Below are 25,446 nucleotides of genomic sequence, written 5' to 3'. Positions count from 1 at the left end.
GCCACTGGGAGGGGGCTGGCTCCTCTTTTGCTGCTTCCTTGGGTGTGGATTAGAGAGCAGGATGACAGGAGCAGCCACGTGCTGCACTTCTGGAGTGAGCTTCTCATCCCTTACCCCCCTGGCACCCGTCCCAGCAGCAGCACCCACCCCTGCCAGCCCTGGAAGCCTGAGACAAAAGCAGAAGTTGCAGGCAGCAAAGCAGGTGGAACAAGGCCAGGAGACTCACCTGGGAAATACCTGTGCCATTTCTCTGCCAGCATGTTGTCCACTGACTGCCCTGAGGTGGAGTAAGTGGAGCTGAGCCCGCTGCTCCGGGCCCACTGGTCCAGGGGGGACACCCTGGGGGGGTTCCCCAGGGAGCTGCCCCCCCTCAGACCTCCCAAGGAGGGATATGTGGGAAGGAGGACGCCCTCCCGGGCTGTGGAGGTGAGGAGAGGAGACTGGTGATGGCTCAGGGAGTCCAGGAGCCCCAGGACCCCGTTCAGCTCACTGGTGATGCTCTGCACCGAGTCCCTCAGGTGCTGGATCTTGTCCTGCTGCAGCACGGGCCAGAAATCCCTTCTCAAGTCAGCTGAAGGAAGAAAGGGGAAGAGAGGGATCACAGACAAGGCCTAACACGAGCAGCCTTTGTGCAAGCAGCCCAAGCCTCCTGTCTGCCTGCCCTTCTTCCCCCAGCACAACTCCAGTCACAGCCAACCAAAGCCCAAGAAAAAGCACGAGCAGCAGAGAGGGAATTGCAGCAGCTTCTCCTGCTATGGATGTGAGGAAGAGGAAGCCCAGACTCCTGCAGAAGAGCAGTACAGATCTGCAGGATCTGGGGGAAAGCAGAGATTTTATAATCCACAGAGATTTAAAAGGCAGGTTCACTCATAGATCCCATCCCTCTTATCTGCCACTACAGGCAGGAAGCAAGTTTTCACAATCAGGTGTGGTACACAGAGCGGTCCCAGACCTGCCTTGGACACAGCTGAGCACAAATGAGAACAGGGAAATCAGAGAGATGAGAGGGAAAGGCAGAACAAGCCTAGAGCCTCACATGTTGGGCACTTACATCTAGACTGGCCCAGATTCACACTGGACGTGCTGTTTGTGTCCTCAGAGGTGCTCAGATCAAAAGTCACCACCTTCTTGCACGCAGAACTCTTCAGTGTATCTTCATCTGAGAGCTGGTCAGGAGGAGGAAAACAATGCCAGTAAATCCTGCTGTATCATCCCAGGAACAGAAGAGCTACTGGAAACCTGCCTACAGCTTGTCTAGAGAGCTGGACTGCAGTCAGGCACAGGTCAAGTGAAGGCAAACTTGTCCTCAGCCCCTGACAGTGAAATCTCAATGTCCAGAGACTGCTCTGGCTCTGGAAGTGCAAGAGGCCAAAGCCAGCAGCCACGTGAACCAGCCCTGCCTGCAGGAGTCACCGTGGCTTGTGCTGTGAATAACCCCACAGCTCTTGCAGGGCTGGGTTCTCTGCCCAGGGCCACCAGTTTGACCATCAAAGCTCTGGTTCTCTTGCATCTGCTGCTCCCAGGCACAGCCAAAGATTCCAGGGTTTGCCCTGGCCAGGAGAGCAGGCTCCATCCCAGCTCAGACGAGGTGAACTGCTCTTGTTTTCTCCAGGCTCAATCCATGCAGCTTTTCCAAGCTGCTCTCTACAGCCACAAACTCAGCAGTCTGGTGCTCTCACAGAAAGTGGCTCCAAAGCCCAGCTCTGCTGGCAAACACCAGCTGAACACCACGAGCCCCTCACAGCCCCCTGCCTGGGGGAGGAGGCCAAGAGCTGTGGGCAGGGGGAGTGCAGCTGGAGTTTACCTCCTCCAGCAGCGAGGACTCCAGCTGGCTGAGCTTCTCCTCCTTCTTCTTCAGCAGCACCTGTCCTTTCTGCATGGCTGACTTCATCTTGTCCAGCTCCTTAGCCTCCTGCACAGACCAACAGCCATGGAGAGGAGGGAAATTCAACAGGAATGACAGGAAATGATCCCCACAGCAGCTGGGGTGACTTTCATCACCTCCTCCTGCCCAGCACGGGGAGTGCTGCCGCAGTCACATCGCTCCCAAGCCCTCCAGAGTGTGGGAAGGGGGACAGTGAGCAGAGCACGTGGCTCCAAGCAGATTCAGCCCAAGGAAAAGGAGGTTCCACTTCCAACCCCACAACCAAGGGCTCACCGAGCCCGCACCAAGAGGACCACGAGCCAGGAGCTGAAAGCAGGGCTGGGGGAAACACCCGAGCACAGGCTCACCTCCTCCAGGTTGTGCTGCATTCCCTGCAGGAGCTGGGAGCTGTCAGGACCCTGCACGTCCCCCTGGGCCCTGTGCAGCTGCTGGTGCCACTGCAGGCTGGCAGCCCTGAGCGCCGAGCGCCGCTGGCGCAGGGAGCGGCTCTGGCGCAGCAGGAACTCCTTGGCGCTGCGCAGGGACTGCCCCTCGGCAGAGAGGTAACTCCGGACCCTGGGGGGAACAGGCAGGGCTGGCCTGGCTCCCTGTGCTGCTGCACACCCCACACAGCACCCCAAAATGGGCTGCTCGGTGCCCGCCGTGCGAGCCCCAGGCAGGGAAGGCAGAGCGGAAAGCTCTCCTGGCACGCGGACGCTCACCGATCAAACTGCAGGACGCTCTCCTCGGGGCTCTGAGGGGCTGGGGAGGGCTCTCTGGACGAGTGCTGAGAGGGTGACACAGTGCAACAACTGAGAAATAGCTATGGGGGAAACAGAAGCCCAGGACCCCCTAAAAATGCAGTGAGGAGCAAAAGCTTGGAATGACATCGCCATGGCACTGCCCAGATCCAAAGACAGCACCAGGGTGCTCTTGATGTGACTTCTGAAGGTAACAATGATGTTTCTATCCTGAAACGAGCCCTGCTTTTGATTTGAGTATCCCACACTCCTCTCCACCCACTAATAATAGACAGACATCTGCAAATACTACTGAACACACCAGCAAAGAGAAATCCATCTCTGCATCTCAAATGACTTCACACAAATGCCAGGATTTTCAAGGGAGTTTCATTCTCAGATCTCACAAGGCAAACACCTTCACAGGCTGCTTTACTCACAGCTTGAGGAGCTTCTCTCAGGTCTTCAACACGGAGCTCAGCTTTCTTTCTTGGAGATTCCACACTTTCTTCTGCCTCCAGTTCTTTCAGAGCCTCCTGTTTGCTCCTGATTGCTTCCTCCAGCTCTCTGCCACGGGAAAAAGTAACAGCAGAGGCACTTGATTAACCTGCAGTGGTGTCCAGAATGGCCTCCAGATTCCAGCAGGGAGAGGGCCACAGGTGTGCAGAACAGCACCAGGGCTGGGGCTGTGCTGTTACACCGAGTGTAAGCCCTGGCTGGGCAGGGAAACTGCTTCCCACCCTTCCTCAGCACTCAGCCACCTCAGGAGAACCTCTCTGCATTTCAGTGCCCCTCTCACAGCACCTCATCCAAGGCAGGAGTGGAGGACACAAACAAACCTGACTTGCAGAGCTGAAGGAGCAAATCCAGATTCACACCCTGAGTTAATAAACCTGGAGCCAGCCCCAGCAGCTCTGTGTCCTCCTCCATGGTTCACCTCAGGGAAGGAACATGGCCCACCACGGAGCTCAGAGCTCAGGGAGAGGCCCAGGCTGGGTTACAGAGGTTTGTCAGGGCCACAGGGCAGATGTTTTGGTATCAGAGGGAACTTCTCACACTCACCCAATGCGTTTCTGCAGCCTCTGGCTCCGGCTCTGCAGCAGGTCCACCTGGGCCTCCAGCTCAGCCTTCTGGTCCTGCAGCTCCTCCAGGGACCTCCGCAGCTGCCGGACGGACTCCAGGAGGCTGGAATGCTCCTTCCTGCTCTCCTCCAGCCGCAGCTGAGAGGCCAGAGCCGCTTCCTGGAAGAAAACCACAAAGTCCCTCACAGTCATTTCCCCAAGAGTGAAACAAGGGGCACACAGCTCACAGGGTCCCAGAGCTACACAACCACACACCAATGCTGGGAGCACAGGGCTGAGAGCCCAGAACTAACCCACCTCCCAGCTCTTTGTTTTCCTAAAGCCCCAGTCCTGAGGTGCTGCCCTCAGCCCAGGTGTCCGTACCTCCCTTTCCAGCTGCATCCGCCCGTCCTCATCCAGCAGCAGCTGCCTCCTCCTCTGCAGGGACTCCTCCTGTGACAGGGGAGAGGGCAGTGTCACAGCCAGGACACTGCTGATGCTGAGCAGCACCTCAGGCCTGAGTCTCAAGACCAAAACAAGAACTGTTGTTTGGATTTGCTTTATGACTCCTCACAGCCACTCTCTGCCCCCCAAACCCAGAGCTCGAACTTTAAACACTGGCACCAGGAATGCTCAGTCCTGCTCTGACTTGTGACACAGTTTTACCTGTAAGTGGGATGGCAGCAGAAGCCCTGGCTGAGCTTTCCTGAACACTTCCCCCTGCAGCAGCAGCCAAAGGACTGGCACAGATCAGGGGAGCTCTGTGGGCCCGGCTCACCTGGCTGAGGAGCTGTTCTGATCTGGCTTGGATGTTTTTCATGCGGATTTCAAGCTCTCTCTCTGAATCCTGGAGCTTCCTTTCCTGCACAGGGAGCTGAGTTAAAGAGAAAGGCACGAGCTCCTCCCTCACCAGGGGAACACAAACTGGGACGCGTGATCTGCCACTCGAGCCTGTCCCCCTGGGCTGTGCAGGCTGGCAGGGGACAAGCTGTGGAGCCTCCAGGCCATCCCTCGGGAGTCCCAGGGGCCAGAGGCAGAGCCTGCTGCTCACCTTCTCCCTGTGCCTGTGCTGCAGGGCAGTCAGCCTCCCCTCCAGCTCTGCCTGCAGCCCCTTCACGTCGGCGTCGTGGAGCTGCCGCAGCCGCGCCGCCTCGCTCCGCAGCCCCTCCAGCAGCTCCGACCTCTGCCTCCGCTCCTGCCCGGCCCAGGGACACAGGGAAACACCTGTGAGAGGCACAGGGCTCCCCAGCAATGCCCACACAGCCAGAACTCACTGTAAACCCGGCCCAGGGACACAGGGAAACACCTCTGAGAGGCACAGGGCTCCCCAGCAATGCCCACAAAGCCAGAATTCACTGTAAACCCGGCCCAGGGACACAGGGAAACACCTCTGAGAGGCACAGGGCTCCCCAGCAATGCCCACACAGCCAGAATTCACTGTAAACCCGGCCCATCCCAGCCCCAGCAGCGGTACCTCCTCCTGGTACTGCTCCTGGACCCTCGCCAGGGCCTCCCGGTGCTCCTCCCTCATCCTCTCCATCCTCCTCTCGTGCTCTTTTTCCACTTCCCGGCGTTTGTCGCTCATCAGCTCGCTGAGCTGCAGGGGTGGCAGGGAAAGAGGCTTCCCTGAACTGCAGCACTGCACCAGAGTGGCCTCCCTAAAATCAGCCTCCCACCCGGGCCCAGAGTGGGGTCAGGGATTGTGTCCTGGGGATCACAAAGCCTCACCCCGGGGAGGTGACACTGAGGGATGTCCTGCCCTGAAGGCAGGGCTGTCATGGGCAGGGGATGTGGGCTCTCAGAGCTCGCCCCATGCCTGAGGAGATCGAGGAGCCCTCAGCACAAAACCGACGCTCACCTCACGCTCGTATTCCTTCACTTTAAGGGCTTTTTGCTGCACTTTCTGATCTGCCCTCTGCAGCTCCTCACGCAGCTGGGCCTCCTGGCTGCTCTGTGCCTCTGCCAGCTGGGCTTGCAGGCTGGAAATGACCTGCCAGGAGAGCCACCCACAGAGACCTGTCAGCCCTTCCACAGGATCCGTTCCATGGCCTCGACAGAGCACGGCACAGCCTCACCATCCCCGCCTGGAGCACGGCCAAACACTGAGCCAGACCACAACCACAGCCAGGGAAGGGAAAAGAATTAATGCCACCATCCCTGGCCACCTTTGGTGACAGCGTGAGGAAAAATAAAACCCAAGGATTTACATTGTAAGGACACCATCCTCACCTCGTGGTGCTTCTCTTCTGCTGCAGACTTCAGCTGCTGGAGCTCACTGGCAAACTGTTCTTCCAGCTCCTCTGCTGCCTGTGGAAACACAAAACAGTCTGCTGGGAAACCTCTGTGTGTGGGGACAAGGTGCATTTGCAATTAAATTCTAAATCATCCAAAAGCACAGCAGGAACCCCCCCCTTCCAAACGGGATCACTACAAGCTGCCTTTGCTCTCTCTGTGCTGTCCCTCCCAGGGGATCTGGATGGATCTGTGCTGCAGGGACTGGAAACTGGAGCCCATTCCATGGCTCCCCAGGTCCCTGCAGGACTAAGGCAGCAGCACAAGAGGTGTTGGGAGCTGATAAAGTGGCTCAGTTTAGCTCTGATCTGATAACAGGGCTGGTTTAGGCCAGACACCCAGAGATCCCTGTCTCATCTTCAGATGCAGAGTGGCCATTGAAATAATCATTAGTTAATCACCACTGTAACAACAACTGGGGGAGTTCTCCTGCCCAGCCCAGCTGGCACCTGCCCTTGGTGCTGTAAGTGAGCTGTCACTGCAGGTGTGAGCCAGCCCCGACACTTGGCACTGCCAGCCAGGCCAGCAGGAACAGCTCCAGGCCGGCCCTGCCTGGCAATGAAGATCTCACCTTCCTCTTCTCCCTGTCTAACCTCTCCCTGAGCTCGCTCAGGAACTGCTCCTTCTCTTGTTCCAGCTCGCTCATCTCCTTCTGCCTGGCTTCCTCCACTGCCAGCTTCATTTCCTCCAAGGCAAGCTGCTGCTTCCTCTCCAGGCTCTCCTTCTCCACCAGCTGCTGGGATTCCCACTCTTCCCTCAGCTTCTGCAGCGTGGCCTCCTGCTCTGCCCTGGTAGGTTTGGAACAAGAGCACAGCAGTCAGATGCAGCACTGCTCGGAGCTGCTGGGGCCAGGGAGGCTCAGGAGCTGCCTCTGAGCAGCTGCTGGGGATGTGCCTGACCCTTTCCCCCAGAGCAGCACTTCACATCCCCAGGAACAGCAGCAGAACCTCTCACCTCATCCTCTCCTCCTCTGCCTCCATCTCTGAGGCAATCTGGGCTCGCAGCTTTTCCAGTCTCTTGGCTTTTTCCTCTCTGACAAGCAACTCTTCCTCTTCCTGCTCAGATTTCGCCAAATCTTCTTCTGGGGTGCTGAGACAGAAAATAAAAAGGAAGAAAATAGGTTCAGGAGGCTCAAATATCTGCCAGTCCCCTCTCCAAGGGCTTCAGCTCAGCTGGGGATCTCCCTGGCTGTGGTGCCATGCATTTCCTCCCCACAGCTGCAGGACCTGCTGCTGCCAGCCCCAGCACCAAACCTGAGCAGTGTGGGTTTAAAACTTGCTGTATCATCATAGCTTACACTTCTTTTTGGTTGTTTTTGTTTTGCAGGTAAGTGAGATCACTCTCATTAAATGGATGCAGGCTCCCAGGCAAGGTACAAGATGCATTAGCACATCTGGAAGCTCCATATTTCCATATTATACCTTTTGTACACTTTTTTTCCCCCCTTCAGGCACCGTTTCTCCAGCTTGTTCACACCCAGACTGCATCCCCACAATGTTTCATGGCAAGATGCTGTTTCTGACTGCTCAGAACACAAGCATCAAGTGCAGCAAGCTCATACAGAAGCCTCAAGAGGAAAATTCCCCCAGGGAAAGGACACAGCTCCCAAGGCTGTTCCATCCCCTGCACTGCTCTCACATCCTGCTTTCCCACAGCCATCCCTGTTGCTAGAAGCCTTGTCTGGAAGTCCCTCTGTAAAACATCCCCTATCAGAACTCCAGATAGCTCCTCTGGAGCTCCTCATCTCCTCTAATGCTCCCATTTCCCGTCCTGTTCCCACCACTTAGCCCAGGGTTTGAACATCTGCCAGCTGGGAGAGCTCCAAGCACTGAGCTGGAAACTTCTCCCAGGTTAACCATAAGTGACAGCTCTGTGTGTGTGTGAGCACAGCCCATCCTGCAGGATGCTCTCCTGCCCCTCCTGGCAGGCTGGGAGAGCCTGAGCTGCCAGTGGGGCACTCTCCATCCCGGGGTTTGCACATCCTCACACAGAACTGTCTGTGCCAAAGCCTGTCCTTCCTCCTCCTCCTCCTCCTCCTCCCTGAGAGCCCTGATCCTGCTCCTTCCCCCAGCACCACTCCCCAGGTGCTGGCTGCAGCAACACCAGTCTGTGGCCAGCAGCAATGAAACCCCACCTTGGAAAGCCTCAGAGGGGATGGAGTAAAAAAGGAAAGTACCTGAGGGGTTTTTCTTTTTGCTGATGAAGCTTTTCAGCTTCCTCCTCCTCCTCCTCCTCTTCCTTCGGCTTCATCTCCTCCTGGAATTGCTCAATTTTCTCCTCCTTTGCTTGAAATAAATGTATTTCCTCTTGCTCCAGCTCCGTCTCCACCTCCTTGACTATTTCCTCCAGGGATTCATCATTAGGCTGGTTCAAGGACTGCTCCATTTCCTTCTCAGGTTGCCTACCAAAGAGAAAAAGCTCCTTTGGCAAAAGAGTGACAGAAAACAGAGTGACATAAAAGGAACAGGAACCTCCTCCACAGAGCATCACCTCCAAACCAAAAATCTCAGAGCCAGCTACTCCAAAAGCTTCATTGCTGGCCTGAGCTGGATCCTGAGGATCACTGGCAGATCCTCCTGCTGACTCCCAGAGCATCTCCAACTGATAACTTGATAAACTGCACCCAGCCCCAGCTGCACTCCAGGCCTAAATAATTCTGATTTTGGCCCACCAGAGCTCACCTTGTGAGGTCAATAAAATCTCACTTGGTGAAAAGCCCTGGCCAGGCTGCCAGGCACAGGAGCAGATGCCATCAGTACCTGCTCCCAGCCCAGGGATTGCTGCTTCTCATGGACCAGGTATTTTTCTGCAATTGCAACCTAAAGTGTGCTGGGAATTTGACAGCTCCAGGCAACAGAAAGCCCTCAGCATTCCAAAAATTCAAACCCAATCTGGTTCTAATTAAGTTTTGTTTTTTTTTTTTCAGACAGCAGCAAAATTATAAGTGAAGCTAAAGGGGAAAGGAGGGGAAAATTGAGATTAGGCTAGGAAGAAAGATTTTTGTTCTTTGCTGGCGAAGGCTGGAGCAGGAAGGTCTCACCATGCTGTGAGACTGGCAGTGCAAGGCAGAGGGACTTGTGCCAGGAATCAGGGAAATAACAGCCCCAGTTATTCAGCCTCCAGTCAGGAGAGAAAAGGTCATTTCTGCAGCCATTAGCAAAAAGAGCAAGAGAGAGGAAAGTAGTGGGGTTCTGGAACAATCTCCCTTCACCACCTGCAGCAGGTGCCCTTCATCCTTCTGCAGAGCAATTCAGACACTTCCACCTGGTCACCTCATTGTGCCTTCTGCCCCAGGTTCTGCTCCACAGGACACTCAGGCAGCGCACACAGACAGACAGACAGACACACACACACACAGACACACACACACAGCACACACACACACGTTTACACTGCCACACACACAGACACACACACACAGCACACACACACACGTTTACACTGCAGCACAGCTCCTGTCAGAACACAGACTCCCTCCCCAGCACCCTGTCCTCAGAGACACACTGCCTAATTTCTTCCAGCTGCATCTGCTGATGTGTCATTTGTGACAGAACGCAGAGTCAGCACACTGACATTCCCTGAGCCCCCGTGTCTCGGGGAGCTGCAAACACCCGGAATCCACAAACACCGCCCGTGGGGCAGCACAGAACGGCGGCTTGGGCAGGAGCCCACTCCCAACTCACTGTTCCCACACCACCAGCGTGCCCAGAGGGTGTAAAACGGGGTGAATCGATGGGGTTTTCCCCTTCCCCACCCCCAGCTCAGCACCACTCGGCAAGTTCTGTGTGGAAGCAAAGGAGAAACCACATGGAATCGCAGCCTCGGCACAGGAAGGCTTTCCCAAAGACAAGGGAAAGCTCTCCCTCATCCCACGGAGCCCTGAGGCACAGACCCCGAGAGCTGAGCTGCTGCCCTGCCCTGCCCTGCCCTGCCCTGCCCAGCACAGGCTGCTCACTGGTGCCAGGGAACAGCTGCTGGGATGTGCCACCTTCACACGCCAGCTCCGGCCACCACGGGGGACAAAAGCTGTCACAGTCACAGCAGCAGGGACTGACACAAAGCCCTTACACGCTGAGTGGGGCAGGAAGCTCCTCAGGATCCACCAGGCTATCCAGGGCTCCCTCCTCCGGCTCCGCAGCCTCCGCCCCATGGGGATTTTCTAACCCGGAACGCTCCACTGGTGTCTCACAAGCACTGAGATCCCTCTCACTCCAGCACAGAACAGGGGACACAAGATCAGATTAGCTCAGCTCAGACTCAAGTGGCTGCTGCAGGTGGACAAGGATGTACAGGTGACGCGGGTGGGCACCAAGCCATGCCTGCCAACAGGACCTGCCAGCTCCACACCGTCCCCACCACCTCGTGTCGGACTAACAGGCAGCTGAGGATACAATGGACATCAGCCCCAGCGTGCTGGATCCCTTCCCTGGCCTACCCCGCTCCTTCCAGGCCCTGGGAGAACGTCCCCAAGGTGTGTCAGCCCTATCAGCCATACTCACACTGCTGTCCAAATTACAGATGGGAGTGTTGGCAGGCATGCTTGTATCTACAGTCCTACTTCATCTCAGAAGCACAGAGAGGAGAGACAAGGCAAGCACGAGCAGCTTCACAGGCAGAGAGAAAGAGAGGATGCTCAGCTGGGAAGCAGGAACCAAGTGATAAGGAGACAATTCCTGCGGGCAGAACACGTTTTTGGAGACCCTCACACCAGCAGCTCCTCCAAGAACAAGGCTGCAAACCCCACAGAGCCAGTCATTTAGATGGACTGCAGCTTCTGCTCATGAATTTTCCTGGCACGGGCAGCAGCTCCTTGGTTCCCAGTGCCCTGGAGAACGTGTTGCTCTGCGTGGAGGCCAAGAGCTTTGACACAACTCATCTGTAAATGCCAGGCTGGGGCTCTCCAAGGAGGAGGAGCTCAAGGGAGCACAGAGCTCGCTGCTCAGAACAGCATTCCAACTGTTCCAAACAAATGCCCACAAAGAGGCTGAAAACAGCTCCCCTGGACAGCCCGTGGTAAGGGGGGTGTGGAAGCCAGCGTTCCTCTTGGGATAACAGCTGGTGATCTGCCCACAGGCCAGGACACAAAACAGCTTAATGCTCACACCTGCTCATGGCCACCTCTGGGGAAGGAAGAGAACTTGCTCCCATCGCAGCTGGACTCTCCTGGCATCAGGAATAGACACCTGAGAGCCTTTAGGCACAGGCAGGACCATGGCTGGCACCAGGCCATGGCAGGGGCCACATCTGCCCTGTTTGACAGCCCAGGGCGTGAGCAGGCTCAGACCATCCTGGCAAGGGCACTGCCAGGGAGACAGAGGGCATTGCCAGAGCTGGGGCAGCCCCAGGGAAAGGCTGGGCAGGCACTCTGGCCTCTGAGACAGGGCTGAGGAGGCAGCAGGAGAAGCGAGGGGTTCAGGGGGACAGCCCCTGTGAGAGGCTGCAGCACCTGGGGGTGCAGGGCAGGGCACACCTGGACAGGCTGCAGGGAGCACAGCGGGGAGGGCAAGGCAGGAAACTCTGGAGCTGCCCACATCTCCTCCGTGCCTTTGTTTGTACCATACCTCTCAGCAGCTTCTGGTCTTTTCCTTTGCTCTTCCTCTACACTGCCTTTGCTTTGGTCTTTTCCCTCTTCTCCCAGCTCCTGGGCCTGCAGGTAAAAGCAAACAGGGTGGAGTTTGTGGCTCCTTCACCATCAAAGGCCTCAAAGGAGTTCTGCTGATGGAATCAGCTGGGCCAGAACACTGGATGTGCCAGGCTCCTCTCCTGAGGGGTCTCCAACCATCCCAGGAATCCTTCCAGAAGCTCAAGGGGAGGCCTGGGAGCTCAGCATTCCCAGGATAAAAGATGAACTCCCTGCCAGCACTGCAAACTTGGGACACAGCTTTGGCTTTTCTTTCCTGAAGGTCATTTTACCATCCCAAGCCACACTGAACTCCCTGGAAAGCACAGGAGAGAAATCTCCTAAAAGAGAAGTGTCACACACAAAGTGCTGTGGCAGTGAAGCAAAGGATGCATTGTCTGGCACCAAAAACCACATCAGGACCCAGTCCTGCCTCCCATCCAGGCTCTGGGGCAGGGTGTGATGGGCTGCACAGAGCCACCAGCCCAGGCATTTCTGACTCCTGGATCCATCCCCCTTGCAGCACACCGAGCCTTCAGTTGGCTCATTTATGGCATAGGAAATACCTGAAATATGAACAGGAGATATCTGAATGTCAGCTGCTCCTTTCCCCACCTGCCAGCTCCCACATCTCCCTGTCCTTGCAGCAGGGCCACCCGAGGGCCACTTCTGCCCCACAGGGAGGGCCCATTCATAAATTTTTGGGGCAGCCAGCAGGTGAGCCCAGCCCCTGCGTGCGTGGAGCAGGGCCAAAACGGGGAGGAATTAAAGCCACGGTAATTCATGCAAATGTTCAGTGGAGCAAATGGCAGAAGGATTCCCTGCAAGTGCTGTCACCTTCCATCTCATCAGCCTGGGCACAGCCCCCCAGCCCCCTCCTGCCCCTGTGACTGATGACTCCAATCCCCCAGAACTGGAGCTCAGCAAATGTTTCCTCGCTCCAAATGGGCTCTGTCACCACTGCCTGGGAATGGGAAGGAGCCACACAAGTGGGGAAGGAGATCACCTTGGAGAGAGGGCAACTCCTCTGAGCTCATGCACAGGGCTCCTACTGCCCCTCTGCCCAACAGAGGATTCCTCCTCCAGAGGAACTGTGGGCTGCAGGAACCTCTGCACATGTTTGGAAGGTGAAGACAGCCCCCATCTGCAGGGAACGGGGGCAGATTTTAAGCCTTGTCCATGGAATTATTGGATCCTTGCCCCTCCTGCAGCCCCAGAGCCCCGAGCAGCTCGGTTTTCCAGCCAGCTGCATCCCCGGAGGACACTTCACATGCTGAAGCCACAGAACCAGCTGTGTGAACACAGGGATGACAGATAAGGGGCCATCTCCTCCCTCTGCACAGCCCAGATCCCAGGGGACATCTCACATCAGCTCAGATCGTGCTGCAAGGTGCCAGCACTGAGCACTTGGGACAGGTTTGCCTTTCTCCTGAGGGCCAGGCCCTGCCCAGGCTCCCCAGGGAATGGTCACAGCCCCGGGGCAGTGACAGTGAGCAGCTCCAGGAGCACTCTCAGGCACAGGGTGGGATTTTGGGGTGTCTGTGTGGGGCCAGGGGTTAGACCTTGATGATGTCTGTGGGTTCCTTCCAACTCGGGACATTCTACGACTCCAGGTTCTGCACCTTGCACTCCCTGGGAAGGGAATGGGGGAAGGAGCAGCCTCCCCTCTGCCAGGCCCAGCAGGACACATCCCACACCAACAAAACCCCAATTTCGTGCCCACAGAGCTGCCAGAGGTGTCTTTTGGTTTCTTTTTGTTGTTTCTTTTTCAACAACAGAATATTTCGCCAATATATTCAAAGCAAGGCAAGCTCCTCACACGGAAGGAGGCACATTCCTACAACCCCGAGCCGTTCCAGCCGAGCCTCTGTGCACAGACACAAAAGAGCAGCTGCAGTTCTGCAGGGAGCACCATTTCACACCCAGCTCTCCCCAAACAGGGCTGTAATAAACCCAAGCGTGGCTGCTCCAGCAGCATTTGCATGCGCGGTGCCTGCGCTGCGGGGAGGGAGAGGGGGAGCACAGCAGGCATATGTTTTGTTTTCCCTTCACATCTGATTATGCTCATTATTAGGCACGAGAGGACAGGTGTATTCTCCAGACACAACCTTGCAAACAGGATTGCTCCTCTCTGCTGGACAGGTGGGGAGTTTGCCACTCAGGCTCTCTCCTCCAGAGCAGCTGATCCGCTCACAATCAGGGCAAGGCTGAGTAACCCCAGCTGGATCCAGGATCCTGCCTCCAACCCACACAGAGATGGAGCGGGAGGGCTCCAGAGGAACGTGGGGCTGAGCAAGCCAACTCAGAACCATGCTGAGAAGACAAGGATGAGGCAGGGATGCACAGCAATCGTCGGGCAGAGCTGCCTGTCCGGTGCTGCACCCCGGGCTGACACAGCCATGTGCACACGTACGCTCCATGTGCCACAGACTCACTGAAAGGAGCCCCTTTCCCCCCTACGTTAAAGCAGGCAAGACAACCAAATGCTTCAAAATAAGCTTCCCTCTACCAAAATCTGTCAGAGGGAGTTAACCTCCTTTTCTTCCCATTGATTCTATCGTGTTCTGCCACACAAATCCTTCCCATCTGCTTAAGAGAAAGAAAAGGACAAATATACTCACAAAAGAAGAAAGGAAAATAGACTCTACTTCCTCCATTCCCCAGGAAAGCCATTTATTGGCTCTCCTCCTGGGGCAGGGAGAGCCCCCAGGAGCCTGCCTGTGTACACCCCTCCAGCCACCTCTGCTCAGGGTTTATGTTCTTTGTGTAGCCACCTGCACCTCCTCTCTGCAGAGAAAACAAAGCACTGGCGGTGCTGCTCTGAGCCCTGGCACTTCATATAACCCCTGCTCACCTCTGCAAAGCCTTCAGTGACAGCACCCCAGCTGCCTGCTCACAGAGCACCCCTGAGTCCCTCACACAGCACTGACCTTGCTTTCCAGATCAGGAGACACGGTCCCCACATCCAGAACCTCCTCGGAAAGCTGGCTCTTGAAGCCCAAGCCCTAAAAACAGAAAGCAGAAAGGATCAGTCTCTGATGAGCAACCAGAGATCCTGAGACCAACATCCCAGGGCAGCTCAGCAGCATTTCCCTTCACTGGGCCCCTCCCTGTGGGACCAAGGGACATCAGTGCCACACAGGGAGGGCACTGTCACTCCCTCCCGTGCCACCCACCTTAGCAGCCGAGGGTGGAACATCCAAAGGGGGCACATCTTCCCCAGCCCCTGCTGCTCCCCTGTGTGCTACTGCTGCACATTTCAGGGACTTCTTTCCTCACAGCCAGCCCCCACAAGTTATTGACCCCCCGAGACGCCCCCCGCTCCTGGCAGCCCCCACACGCGTGCCCACACAAGGCACGGCCACTTGCCAGCACGGGCTCGTACCAAGGCAGTAAATAATGATATTCTCAGCCATTTGCTGGCCACGCTGCCTCTGCTCCCACTGGCAGATGGCAGTGGCAGCTTCCCGTGGAGATGAAGAGATGCTGATGGGCATCTCCCCCCGAGGCAGGGCCGCCCTCCCCCTGCTGTCCTGCGGGACCCTCCGCAGCGGGGTCTCCAGCCACGGCCCCCCTCGGCTGAGCCCCTAAAGCACAATCCTTACCGTGCTCATTATTTGCCTTTTTGCAATTATCCAAGTACACTCTCAGCTCTACGTGACCTACTTCTGCTGGGATATCACCCCACCCACAGCCCCAGGCTGCGAGGTGCAGGGGGCACTGCTGGCTGTGCAGCACTGCACCCACTGCTCCATCCCAGAGGGACACAAAGCCCACAGCCAGGGAAAAAGGAGCTTTTGGTGACTCACCACAGGCTGAACCACCTCGTGGTCGGAGCACTTGGAGACGGGCAAGTCCTGCTCACAGCTGCTGACCCCGGATGCCTTTGAAAGCTGAGAGGAAAAACACATTTAACTGTACATGTGCCACCCCTGCAGCTCCACCTGGGCATTCCCAACACGGCAACTCCGACTGGCAACAAGTCTGGCCTCTCTCGGGGAGGAAAAGGTGACTGAACATCGTGGGGAAGACACCAAGGATGCGTGGCCCACAGGACGAGCACAAAACACCACTTCACAGGAGGGCAGGAGGTGGGGATGGGGAGGGCAAAGAAGTGCTCTTCAAACACCCCTGATAAAAGGCACTTGCTTCCTCTCCATCTGCAAGGATCTCTGCAGCTCTCAGAGCTCCCAGCCCACCACGCAGCGCAGCACTGGAGCCATAAAAGCACTTTAAAATTCCACTTTGCTGTGCCTAAGTGCAGCGAGGGCTCCTGCACTCCATTTGCAGCTGCAGGGAGCTGCTGGATGGGAACAGCCTGTGGCCCTGCTGACTTCAGCACAACAACTCAGGTGCACAAAGCACACGGATGAGCTCGGGAAAGCGACGCCCTCAGCTCCTCAGGACAGAGCGCGCTTTCCAGGCTCGGTTTTGTAGTTTATCATTTCTTACAGACATTACGCATCAGTGAACTTGAGAAATCATCAAAATCAGCAGGAAGGCAGCCAGATTGGAGAGAGATCGTTCATCAGATCCCGTGTTCTGGCTCGGCTCCTACTCTGGAAGTGAACACGAGCGGACAGCGCGTGTGTGGCAGCCCAGCTGCGGGGCCAGGCCAGCCTGTGACACTCAGCCCAAGCCCCTGCTCCTGCAGCGTGGCCAGTTCTCCTCCCAGAGCGGGAGGACTGGAAGGTTCTGCGCTCCCAGTTCCAGAAGCAGCCCCGAGGCTCCGTCCTTCCCGCTCCAACCTCGCGCCTCGCGCGGAGCCGCGAACGCGGCGCCAGGCAGCTCCTTACACGTCTGGCCCAGCTCTGAGCAAGCTGAGAGAAACAACAGAAGGAGAGAAACAAAGCAGCACGGACAGCTGGGCTCGGCGTGAGCTTCATTACCAGCCCAGGACAGACGGCAGCACTGGGAGCTGAGGCTGCTCCTCCTCCCAGGCCCCAAAGACGCGCTGGCTTTGGGCAGCGCTCGCCGTGTGCAGGAGGGAACGACTGCCCAGCTCCGTCCTGGAGATGCCCATCTGGGAATTCAGAGCACTTGTGCCCCCCCCGGGAATGGCTGCCCTGCTGACCAGGAAAGCACTTGGACTGGCTTCACAGAAAACCAGGCAGTGCTCCAAGAGCTTTCCCGAGTCAGGGCCTGAGGAGATGATGGGAACAGCCAACACCAAAACCACACAGGCAGATCTCTTACTTTGCCATCGCCCAGCCTGTCCTCTGATTTTGAATCAGCTGCTGCTTCTTCCCTCTCTTCCTCCAGCACCTTTTCTGCACAGGACAAGGTGTCAGCAGTGGCAGCCAGGCTGGCCAGCTGATCTGTGCCAGCCCCTGCTGCAGCCGCAGAGGCGGCTCGGGGCTGCCCGGGAGAGCCGGCCACGTCCGGCCCTGCTGCGCTCCTCTCCCCCTCGGAACGAGGCAGCTCCTCAGCTGCAGAGCCATCTCCTTCCACCTCAGAGTCTTCTTTGTGCCCAGCTTCATCCCCAGCAAGCTCCTGCTCCTTGTTCTGGGCAGACAGGCTGCTGTCAGCATCTCCAGGGAGGATGTGAACCGGAGACGGAGGGCACGCAGCACCAGAATCCAAGGAAGACTCTGGACCTTCTTCAGGATGTCTCGATTTTAAAGACTCCTTCTAGGCAGCAAGTCAAACACAATTACTGACCCAATATTCTCTCTGGGGGATGCAGGAGTCAGGAACAGCACAGGTTCTCCTACAGCAAGCAGCAAGATCACAAATCTTTGGGTGACTTCAAGACCTGTTTGAGTTCTTTTCACACAGTCCCGTTCCAAGGCAAGGGACTCCATTGACATAATCTCACTCATTTCTTGGGCTCTGACTTTTTTTGATCTGTTGCTTTTTTATTCCCAGGGTCTCAGTGGATAAGAGTGGCTGTGCAAGGCCACCAGCCCCTGAGAGCACCCGGCGTGCCCCACAGCAGGCTCATTTATGCTCCCACATTGGATCTGTTCAGTGAGAGATGGAAATTTGTAAGAGACCATGGCAGGACATTTCACTGCTGCCTGACATTTCAAGCAGAGGAGAGCAGGCAGGATCACCATCCCACCTTGCAGTGGGACAGGCTGGAGGGTGGGCACTGACTGGAGGCAGAGCTCAGAAAGAGCCCGTGACTAACAGAGGAGGCTGAGAGATGGGGGAAAAACAACCCCAAATTAAAGCTTAGTCACCCAAAGGTTCAACTGCCTCTCCCAGCAGCGGGGAGGCCACAACACTGCCCATGGAGAGGGGAATGGCCAGGAGAAGGCTCCCTCATCAGCATGCAAACAGACCTGCTCGCACGTCCCACTTCCTCACTGTTTTATTAATGCCGCGGTGTCTTGTCAAACATTCCCTGCATCCTGTGCACGGCGTGTTCTGTACACTGAGCGCATATTTTAGCGGTGTATTTTTATCAGAGTGCCTCTGGAATGCTGTCAGCTCCCAGCCCGGGGCTGCAGCACGTTCTGAGTGTGTCACTGCTCTGCCAGACCTCCCTGGGGCCGGGCCAGCATCCAGCGGGATGGAGAGGACAGAGGAGTCCAACTCTGGGCCCTTCCCAAAATCCCTGCAGCTCTGGGCCTCTCCTGCCCTGTGCTGGTACTGACAGCTCACAGCCCCTGTCCTGCACAGGCCCCCAGAGTCACCAACCAGCCCCTGGGGACAGCAGGGCCCAGAGAAACGAGGGGAACTTCTTTATTCACCTCGTGCTTCCCCTTTATGGGGATCAGGGTGGCTGGGAAGTTCTGCCCCTTTTGGACAACTTGCTCCGGAGTTCTCCTGAGGACATCCCACCAGGAGACCTGGCAGCGTCCAGGATATCCCAAATGAGGCCAAGCAGGATTCTGATGCTTGAACACAGAATCACACACACTCCAAAATATATCAATGCACCAGCAATGGTGTGCACACAAAAGGACTTCTCTCCAGGCAAGTTCACCTCAGCTACTAAAATATCCCAGAATAATCTCTTTGGCTGGCAGAATCCTATTTTAATGGCAATTACAGGCAAACCTTTTGTCAGCATCACACCTTGATGATCACAAAAGCAACTCTGCAAAGAGGGAACCGTGCCAGTCACACACACACAGCTGAAGGAGGAGGGAGGTTTTTCCTCCTGCAACAACAGACTATAGATTTTCTAGGGATTTCAGAGCTGGACAAGTCAGCTGGGTTATAACTGGCTTGGGGTGATCTTTTCACAAGCTGTAACATTCTACCTGCCCTCAGGGGCTCTAACTGATGGGAAATTCCTGCCTATCAAATCATTACTTCCAGTGATCAGCATTAAACTTTAACCAACAACAGAAACAAGCCAAGCAGCTGCAGACACACAGCACGACACCAGAAGCTGCCTACTGCATGCAAAGCCTGGGTGGCACCGTGCAAGCAGGACAGGGATGCCAGGGAGCCACTGTCACCTCTCCCAGGCTGGCAGCTTCCTCCTCAGGGCTCCCGTGGGGCTGGGGAGCAGCTTCAGCAGCAGCAGCAGCAGCTGATGGGCTGCCACGGTCCTCCTGCTCCTCCTTGCTGTTCTCCTAGTTGGAGGGACACAGCCACTTGCAGAATTCCCCCCAGCCAAGTACTCGCCCACCTGGGACAGCTCAGCACCCCCCATACCCACCCCCAGAGCAGAGAGCTCTCCAGCTGAGCAGCTTTCCTGGGAGCTCGGGAGCTCACAGACCCAGATTCCCAAACATCAAGCAGTTGGACGCTTCACTGCTGCTTTTCCTGCAGGCCAGCTCCATGAACTCCCTGCTCCTCCAGACTCTCCCCAGCTCCGGGCTCCCTGCGAGCCGTGTCTGATGCTGCCTCCACTCCACCCAACACCCCGGCTCAGCAAGTGCCTAAAGCCTCCTATTTCCTGTGCATACAGGCATTCAGCCCTGACCACGGGCTACATGAAGGCAGTTCTTTCATGATTTCACCCATTACTGCTGAGATTTCCCCCTTAGGACTTGCTACACAAACCCTTGCCTCCTGTTTCCCAAGGAAGCTGGAGAAGGGCTCGGGAGCAGGCTGAGGCTCGCTCCTAGGAATGCTTTACTACTGCCATCTCATGGAACTACAAAAGAATTCTGTTTTCCAGTCGGGGTACTGCTGTCTTATCAGGACTAGGCTATCACCCATCTGGCTTAACAGCCTGGCTGTTGGGCAGCAATTGCCATTCCATAATAGATTCCCCAAGCCCCATCCCCGCGGCACTGAAATGCCAAGACAGCTCTTTGTTCCTGCACACATTAACATTTCAGTGAGGAATTGAGCCCCCACAGGCTGCTTGTTGTCTGGAGATGAGAGAGTCAGGGCTCTCTTTGTCACATCCACTTTAGCATAAGCCTTTGCAGATCCTGCCCAGCACCGTGAATAGGTTCTCCAGCAAAGTACTTTACAGCTTAATTTTCGTGTGCTGTGAAAAGGATGAGGGAAATACTCTAAAACACTTTAAAAGAAATTAATTTGCCTTTCAGATACTGGAACAGGATTTTCAAAGCGGTGAGAAAGGATTAATGTCAGCACAAACAGTCGGGCCAAATCACCAGAGCTGCTTACGACGCACTTCCCATTGTGCCCTTGTCATCTTAAGGCTGATCCCAGCTAAGGAAGCGCAGGGAAAGCACAGCGTCTGCACAAGGCCCTGGGTGCACTGAATGCTCCGTGTCTCAGCCACGGGATTTATCAGCAGGGCAAGAAGAAAGAAAAGCGGGTTTTGTGTTGCCACAGAAAGGCGGCCACGTGCAGCCCACGTGAAGATTCCCGTGGAAGCCAGTGCGAGAGAATTCCCACGGGATGTTCCCCTCTCCTCTCCCCAGGGCCAGCACTGCAGCCTCAGCTGACAAGGAGCCTTCCCTCCACAGCCCTGACAAACGCCGTGCAGAAGGGAAGTGCCTCTTCCTCATGGAGCCTTCCTCCCACACCAAGGGCAGGGGCACCTCTGACCCCAGACCCTTTCCCTGCAGTTCCTGGGAAAAGCAGATTTCCCCCTGCTTCACCTACCTGCCTTCATTGTTCCTGTCTGAGGATGAAGCAAAGCTCCAGCCTGTGCAGAGATGTCTCCTCGAGTCCCAGCCACCAAACCTCAACCTCTCCAAGCACAAACTTCCCTTCAACGCCCACCCCAGTGTCCCCTGTGGGCCACGTCTGGCTTCTCACAGCCCTGCTGCTGTGCCTTCCTCTCCATCACCCTGCTCCAGGTTGTTCCTGCTCCTATGTGACACAGGAAACTCATCCCTCTGGCACCATTCCTGCACCCTCATCCCCTGCAGTGCCACAGCTGCTCTGCCCTGCCCATCCCATCCCATCCCCGTGGTCCTACCTCAAAGTCAAAGCTGCCTGCCAGGGCTTCAACATTCAGGTACACATTTTTAAACCGTCCTGAGGTCCCAGGGAAACTCTGATGGATTAAAAACAAAAAAAAAAAGAAATAAATAAATGGCCAAAATTGAGTTCAGACCTCTGCAATGCCACAGGAATGAAATTGGGCAGCAGAGCCAAGGCAATGCACCTACAGCCAATTTATCTTGGAATGACACCGTGGCAGATGTTCATTTATAGGGAATGCCATGTGGAAATAGGATCAGATGCTTTTTGGGGACCAAACAGCACAAAGAAAAGAGAGCACAAATGAAAGCCAGGGGAGTTTCAGGAGGCTTCAGCACTCTGGTCACAGCAACAGCCAGGGCACACAAATACCTCATTTTCACTGTCTTCCTCTTCATTTCTCCATTTCTCTGGCACTGCCGCGTTCAAGGAACTTTTCTCTTCACAGATCAAATCCAGCAGATTCTTGGTGCGGCTGGTGGGCCTCGATATCTCTGCAGGCTGTGGAGGCCAGAAGAAAGAGAAGTGAGAGGTCAGAGAACAGGAGAGGGGAGACAGGAGGCAGCTGCTGGGTTCTGGGAGGGAGGTCACTTTCCTACCACTTAACATGTTTGTTTATTTTTGAAAGTGTTTATGTCTATGTTTTGTAAATATTTTGCTTTGCCTTCCTTTAAAGGATCAGTTTCTCACCATTTAACAAGTTTTATTGATCCCCTAGGTCACTTTCTAATATAAATAAAAAAAAGACTTTAACGTGGTTGTTAACCTTACATTCATCAGGACAATAGCTCTTTTAATTTTATTCTCAAACAGAGAAGCATGAAAATAGTTTCATATTAAATTGTATTATCTGTATGGTTTGTCATGCTTCATTTGGACACCAAATTCTACTAAAATTTAACACTTTTTTTCCTCTGCAACTATTAAAGAAACAATTCTTTCAGTCTGCTAAATACAGCAAAAGAAAGCTCACCACTAATTTAGCACTGGGCTCCCTATAAACAGAAGAAGAAAAGAAATACAGTTTTTTAACATGAAACAGTATTTCAAAACTGACAGAAGATCACAAATCCTGTCATTTAAGTGTCCCCACGCCTGTGACCCTTTGCAGTGCAATACCCAGGGCACATTCCCAGGCAAGAGGAGCCTCACCAGAGTTCCTTCCTTGGGGATGAGGCTGGAGTCCACCACATTCCCCAGGCTCAGGGACCCACGAAGGGCGATGGATGAAGACGGGGTGAGGCCACGCAGAGGAGAGAGGGTGCCCAGGGGAGGCTGGATGGGAGCCAGCTGGGAGCCTGGGGGCTGGAGAAGCACAGGGAAGTCACTGGCAGGACAGCACAGCTGTGCAGCTCGCACCCCTGACCTTGGAACGGGACAAGGAGGAAACAGGGGCTGCGGGAGCAACCCTGCTCAGGGACCCCACACCCAGCAGGCACCAACACAAGGGACAGGTAATGAAACAGGGCATGATTCACTCACACATTCTGCTTTCCAAATGCCCATCTGAATGGGTCCTGAATAGTCCTCCCCCTCCCAGACACACCAAGAGTGTGTGTTCACCACACAGTGTCTTCTAGGCAAAATTCAAGGTGATTCTGTACTCAGTGTTTCCAGCCCAGCTGATCTGCTGCTCATCACCCAGGTTTGGGCTCACAATGCACTTTGTGTCCTTGAAGCCACTTGGTCTGCCCAGCCCTCCCCAGCAGCTCTGCAGGCAGTTGCCTACTCACAGGCAGCTGCTTCAGGAACTGCTTCTCCTTCTTGTCCTTCTTCTCTTTCTTCTCCTTCTTCTCTTTCTTGTCCTTCTTTTCCTTCTTCTCTTTTTTCTCCTTCTTTTCCTTCTTCAAGCTGCCCCGTGCCAGCAGCTTCTCCCTCTCCCGGATCACCAGCTGCTTGTAGTGCTCATCACAGGGGTGCTCCCACGTGGAGAGCCCGTTTTCAAAGTTGAAGAAATAGATGTCACCACCTGCAATATCTTGGCTGCACGGCAAAATCAGCAGGAAAAGGTGAAAGAGCACGTTAAAAATACAGCTGTACAGGCCAGAACATCTTTGCAGATGGTGTGAGCACCTGAAGCTCAGGGAACAGGACTGTGATGTCTCCAGGAGGCCAAAAATTCTCCCAGTTCTCCCAAGCTGCTCATATCCAGCTTCCCAAGCAGTTTTCCCCCTTCTTCTGCCACCCCAAAAAGCCCTGAGCTCCTGATCCCCCGTCTAACCCAATTCTGTGCCAGCAGGAAGCCATTCCCCTTGTCCTGTCACTGGGAATGCCCCAGCACCCAGAGCTCTCACCAGGCCTTCCACTCCGGGGGCATTGGGGTCACCAGGCACTCCCTGGCCAGCCACAGCAGCTCCGACTCCTTGTCGGGGTCAATCCCGATTGTCGGCGCAAAATCCCGGATTTCTGGGGGAACAGAAGAGGAATCTGGGAAGTTGCTCCACCCACCAGAGCCACCCTCCTCAGGTACTGCTGTGGGCACACCGGGAAATCCTGAGCCCAAAACAAAGCTGCCCAAAGCCACCACCAAACTCCTGTGTGCCTGCAGAGCCCGTCCAGGCTGGGGACACGGGACGTGACATCCAATTGAAATTTTTAATTCACACTAAAATCCCGTGTATTCTACCTCTCCACCCACTTCAGAAACCAATTCCTGTTTTCTGAATACACCTGCATGCCTGAATCCCTTCTCCCAGCTCCTGGGGAGATGGGCCACGCTCACCTTGCTCCATAGGAACGTAGGATTCATTGTATTCCTCTTCCAGAATGAGCTGGTCCCCGATGCGCACGGCTCCTGCCATGGATCCCACACCTGGCAGCGGGGAGGAACCAGCACAGAGTCACAACTGCCCTCAGAAAAGAAAATTCCTTGTCCCCAGCACATGGCAGAGCCCTTCCACTGCAGCACACACAGCAAAACCGAATCAAAGAGCTTCCACACACACTTCCAAGGCCTGTGGAAACAGGGAGCAGAGCTGAAGTGGCACAAAGTCCTAATCAGATCCCCCAGGCCTTCCAGTTTCTACAGGAAAAATGCTTCAGGCATTTTTTAACCAGGCAAAAAATAAGGTGAAATAAGAAAGAGAAGAAAGAGAAGAAAGAGAAAGCTAGCAACTTTCCCAAAGCATTGCTGAATGCCACAGTCAAACGTTTCAGCCTAACCTGCCCAAATTCTCAGTGCAGAAATCATTCTTCATGAGACCCATGATTGTGGTACCTGCCAGGTAGCCCCAGTGATAACCACCCAGAGCAGGATCACCACCTGTGACACGGCCATCACTGCCCTCTCCACCTCCGTGTCCTCAGCCCACTCTGTATTTATAACTCTTATGTAAAGAACATCTCAGAAGCAGCAACTAATCCTGGCAGTTTCCAGGCAAAGATATTCTCAGGACATCCAAACCGAACCAGCATCACAGAGCTCGCACCACTCCCCCTCCCAATGTCCCCAGTTAGAGTATTTGGATGTGGGCAACTCGCTCAGGGCCTTCTGTTCCTATTTTCCACTCCCCAAACTATCCCAGCCCAGTCTCCCATCCCTGGCGTTAGCACTGGGGGATGAATTAGGGGCTCTCTCCTCTCTTGGAGACTCTGCCTCGCCACTGATGGGGAGACCTCAGCGCGACCTTTCAGTACTTGAGGGGCAGCTATAATCGATGGGGACACGGGGGAACGGCTTTAAACTAAAAGAGGAGTATTTAGGTGAGATCTGCAGAGAGAATTCTTCCCTGGGAGGGTGGAAAGGCCCTGGCACAGGGTGCCCAGAGAAACTATGGCTGCCCCATCCCTGGAAGTGATAAAGGCCAGGTAGGACGGGGCTTGGAGCAAGCTGGGATAGTGGAAGGTGTCCCTGCCCATGGCAGGGGGTAGAATTGGATGATTTTCAGGTTCATTCCAACTCAAAAACCCATTCTATAGCTCTATATAAGCAGGATCGAAGGCTCAGGGCAGCCGCAGCCGCGCCAGCCTGGAGCCACGGAAAAAGCGCGGCTGGCAAGGAGGACAAACAGCTTTGGTTAATAGGGTATTTGTTAAAATGGGGGGGAAAAGCCGTTTTCCCCTTATCACGACAGCACCCAGGCGACACACGCGCGGCCAGGAGCCGGCAGACCCCGCGTGGGGGCGGGAGGCCGGAACCGAGCGGCGCGGGGCCGCTCCCCGCAGCCTCCGCTCACCGAAGGGAGACTCCCCGGGCCCAGTGGCGGTGAGGGGCCCTCCCCGCCCGCCGCTCACCGTGCCGCGGGCCGCGTCCGCCGTTCCGCGGGTGCCGCCGGTTGCCGGGAGCGCGGGAGCCGCGGCGGCCGCTCCGCCAGGGCCCGCCCCCGGTCGCCATTGGCCGGCGGAGAGATGCTCGCCATCCCATTGGCCGCCGGGGAGGAAGGATGCATGATGTCACCGGGCCGGGGCCGCCGGGGGCTGCGGTTGTCATGGTGACGCGTGGGTACCGCCCGCGGCGCATCCCGCCGCGTCCCGGCGGGGAGGGACGGGCCGGGGCAGCGGGACGGGGACGGAGAGGGGGCCCGGGAAAGGGCCGGGGGCACCGGGCAGGGCCGGGGC

At 55.8% G+C, this 25,446-nt stretch overlaps 1 protein-coding gene across 3 annotated transcripts in view; it reads right to left on the bottom strand.

The window, feature by feature from the left end:
• Positions 1 to 25,199, bottom strand: part of CEP164 (centrosomal protein 164) — a 28,421-nt gene extending 3,222 nt beyond the window's left edge. For all 3 annotated transcript variants that reach the window (XM_015649882.3, XM_015649883.3, XM_015649884.3), the window contains exons 1-26: positions 25,123 to 25,199; positions 23,612 to 23,701; positions 23,184 to 23,295; positions 22,623 to 22,872; positions 22,042 to 22,194; positions 21,262 to 21,390; positions 20,885 to 20,962; positions 15,387 to 15,470; positions 14,508 to 14,582; positions 11,519 to 11,604; positions 8,134 to 8,358; positions 6,912 to 7,046; positions 6,529 to 6,745; positions 5,895 to 5,972; positions 5,524 to 5,655; positions 5,140 to 5,262; positions 4,717 to 4,860; positions 4,444 to 4,527; positions 4,050 to 4,118; positions 3,667 to 3,845; positions 3,045 to 3,171; positions 2,587 to 2,651; positions 2,233 to 2,440; positions 1,805 to 1,912; positions 1,052 to 1,166; positions 227 to 571 (exon numbers count right to left, since the gene is read on the bottom strand). In XM_015649882.3, the coding sequence (XP_015505368.1) occupies positions 227 to 571; positions 1,052 to 1,166; positions 1,805 to 1,912; positions 2,233 to 2,440; positions 2,587 to 2,651; positions 3,045 to 3,171; positions 3,667 to 3,845; positions 4,050 to 4,118; positions 4,444 to 4,527; positions 4,717 to 4,860; positions 5,140 to 5,262; positions 5,524 to 5,655; positions 5,895 to 5,972; positions 6,529 to 6,745; positions 6,912 to 7,046; positions 8,134 to 8,358; positions 11,519 to 11,604; positions 14,508 to 14,582; positions 15,387 to 15,470; positions 20,885 to 20,962; positions 21,262 to 21,390; positions 22,042 to 22,194; positions 22,623 to 22,872; positions 23,184 to 23,295; positions 23,612 to 23,690 (3,400 nt within the window). In that variant the 5' untranslated portion in view covers positions 23,691 to 23,701; positions 25,123 to 25,199. The remainder of the gene's footprint in view (positions 1 to 226; positions 572 to 1,051; positions 1,167 to 1,804; positions 1,913 to 2,232; positions 2,441 to 2,586; positions 2,652 to 3,044; positions 3,172 to 3,666; positions 3,846 to 4,049; positions 4,119 to 4,443; positions 4,528 to 4,716; positions 4,861 to 5,139; positions 5,263 to 5,523; positions 5,656 to 5,894; positions 5,973 to 6,528; positions 6,746 to 6,911; positions 7,047 to 8,133; positions 8,359 to 11,518; positions 11,605 to 14,507; positions 14,583 to 15,386; positions 15,471 to 20,884; positions 20,963 to 21,261; positions 21,391 to 22,041; positions 22,195 to 22,622; positions 22,873 to 23,183; positions 23,296 to 23,611; positions 23,702 to 25,122) is intronic.
• Positions 25,200 to 25,446: the final 247 nt, after the last annotated feature.

The sequence above is a fragment of the Parus major genome, chromosome 24 (assembly GCF_001522545.3).
Source record: "Parus major isolate Abel chromosome 24, Parus_major1.1, whole genome shotgun sequence".
NCBI classification, from domain to species: domain Eukaryota; kingdom Metazoa; phylum Chordata; class Aves; order Passeriformes; family Paridae; genus Parus; species Parus major.
Note: the sequence above shows the minus strand (reverse complement) of the source record. Positions and strands in the feature narration are given on the sequence as shown.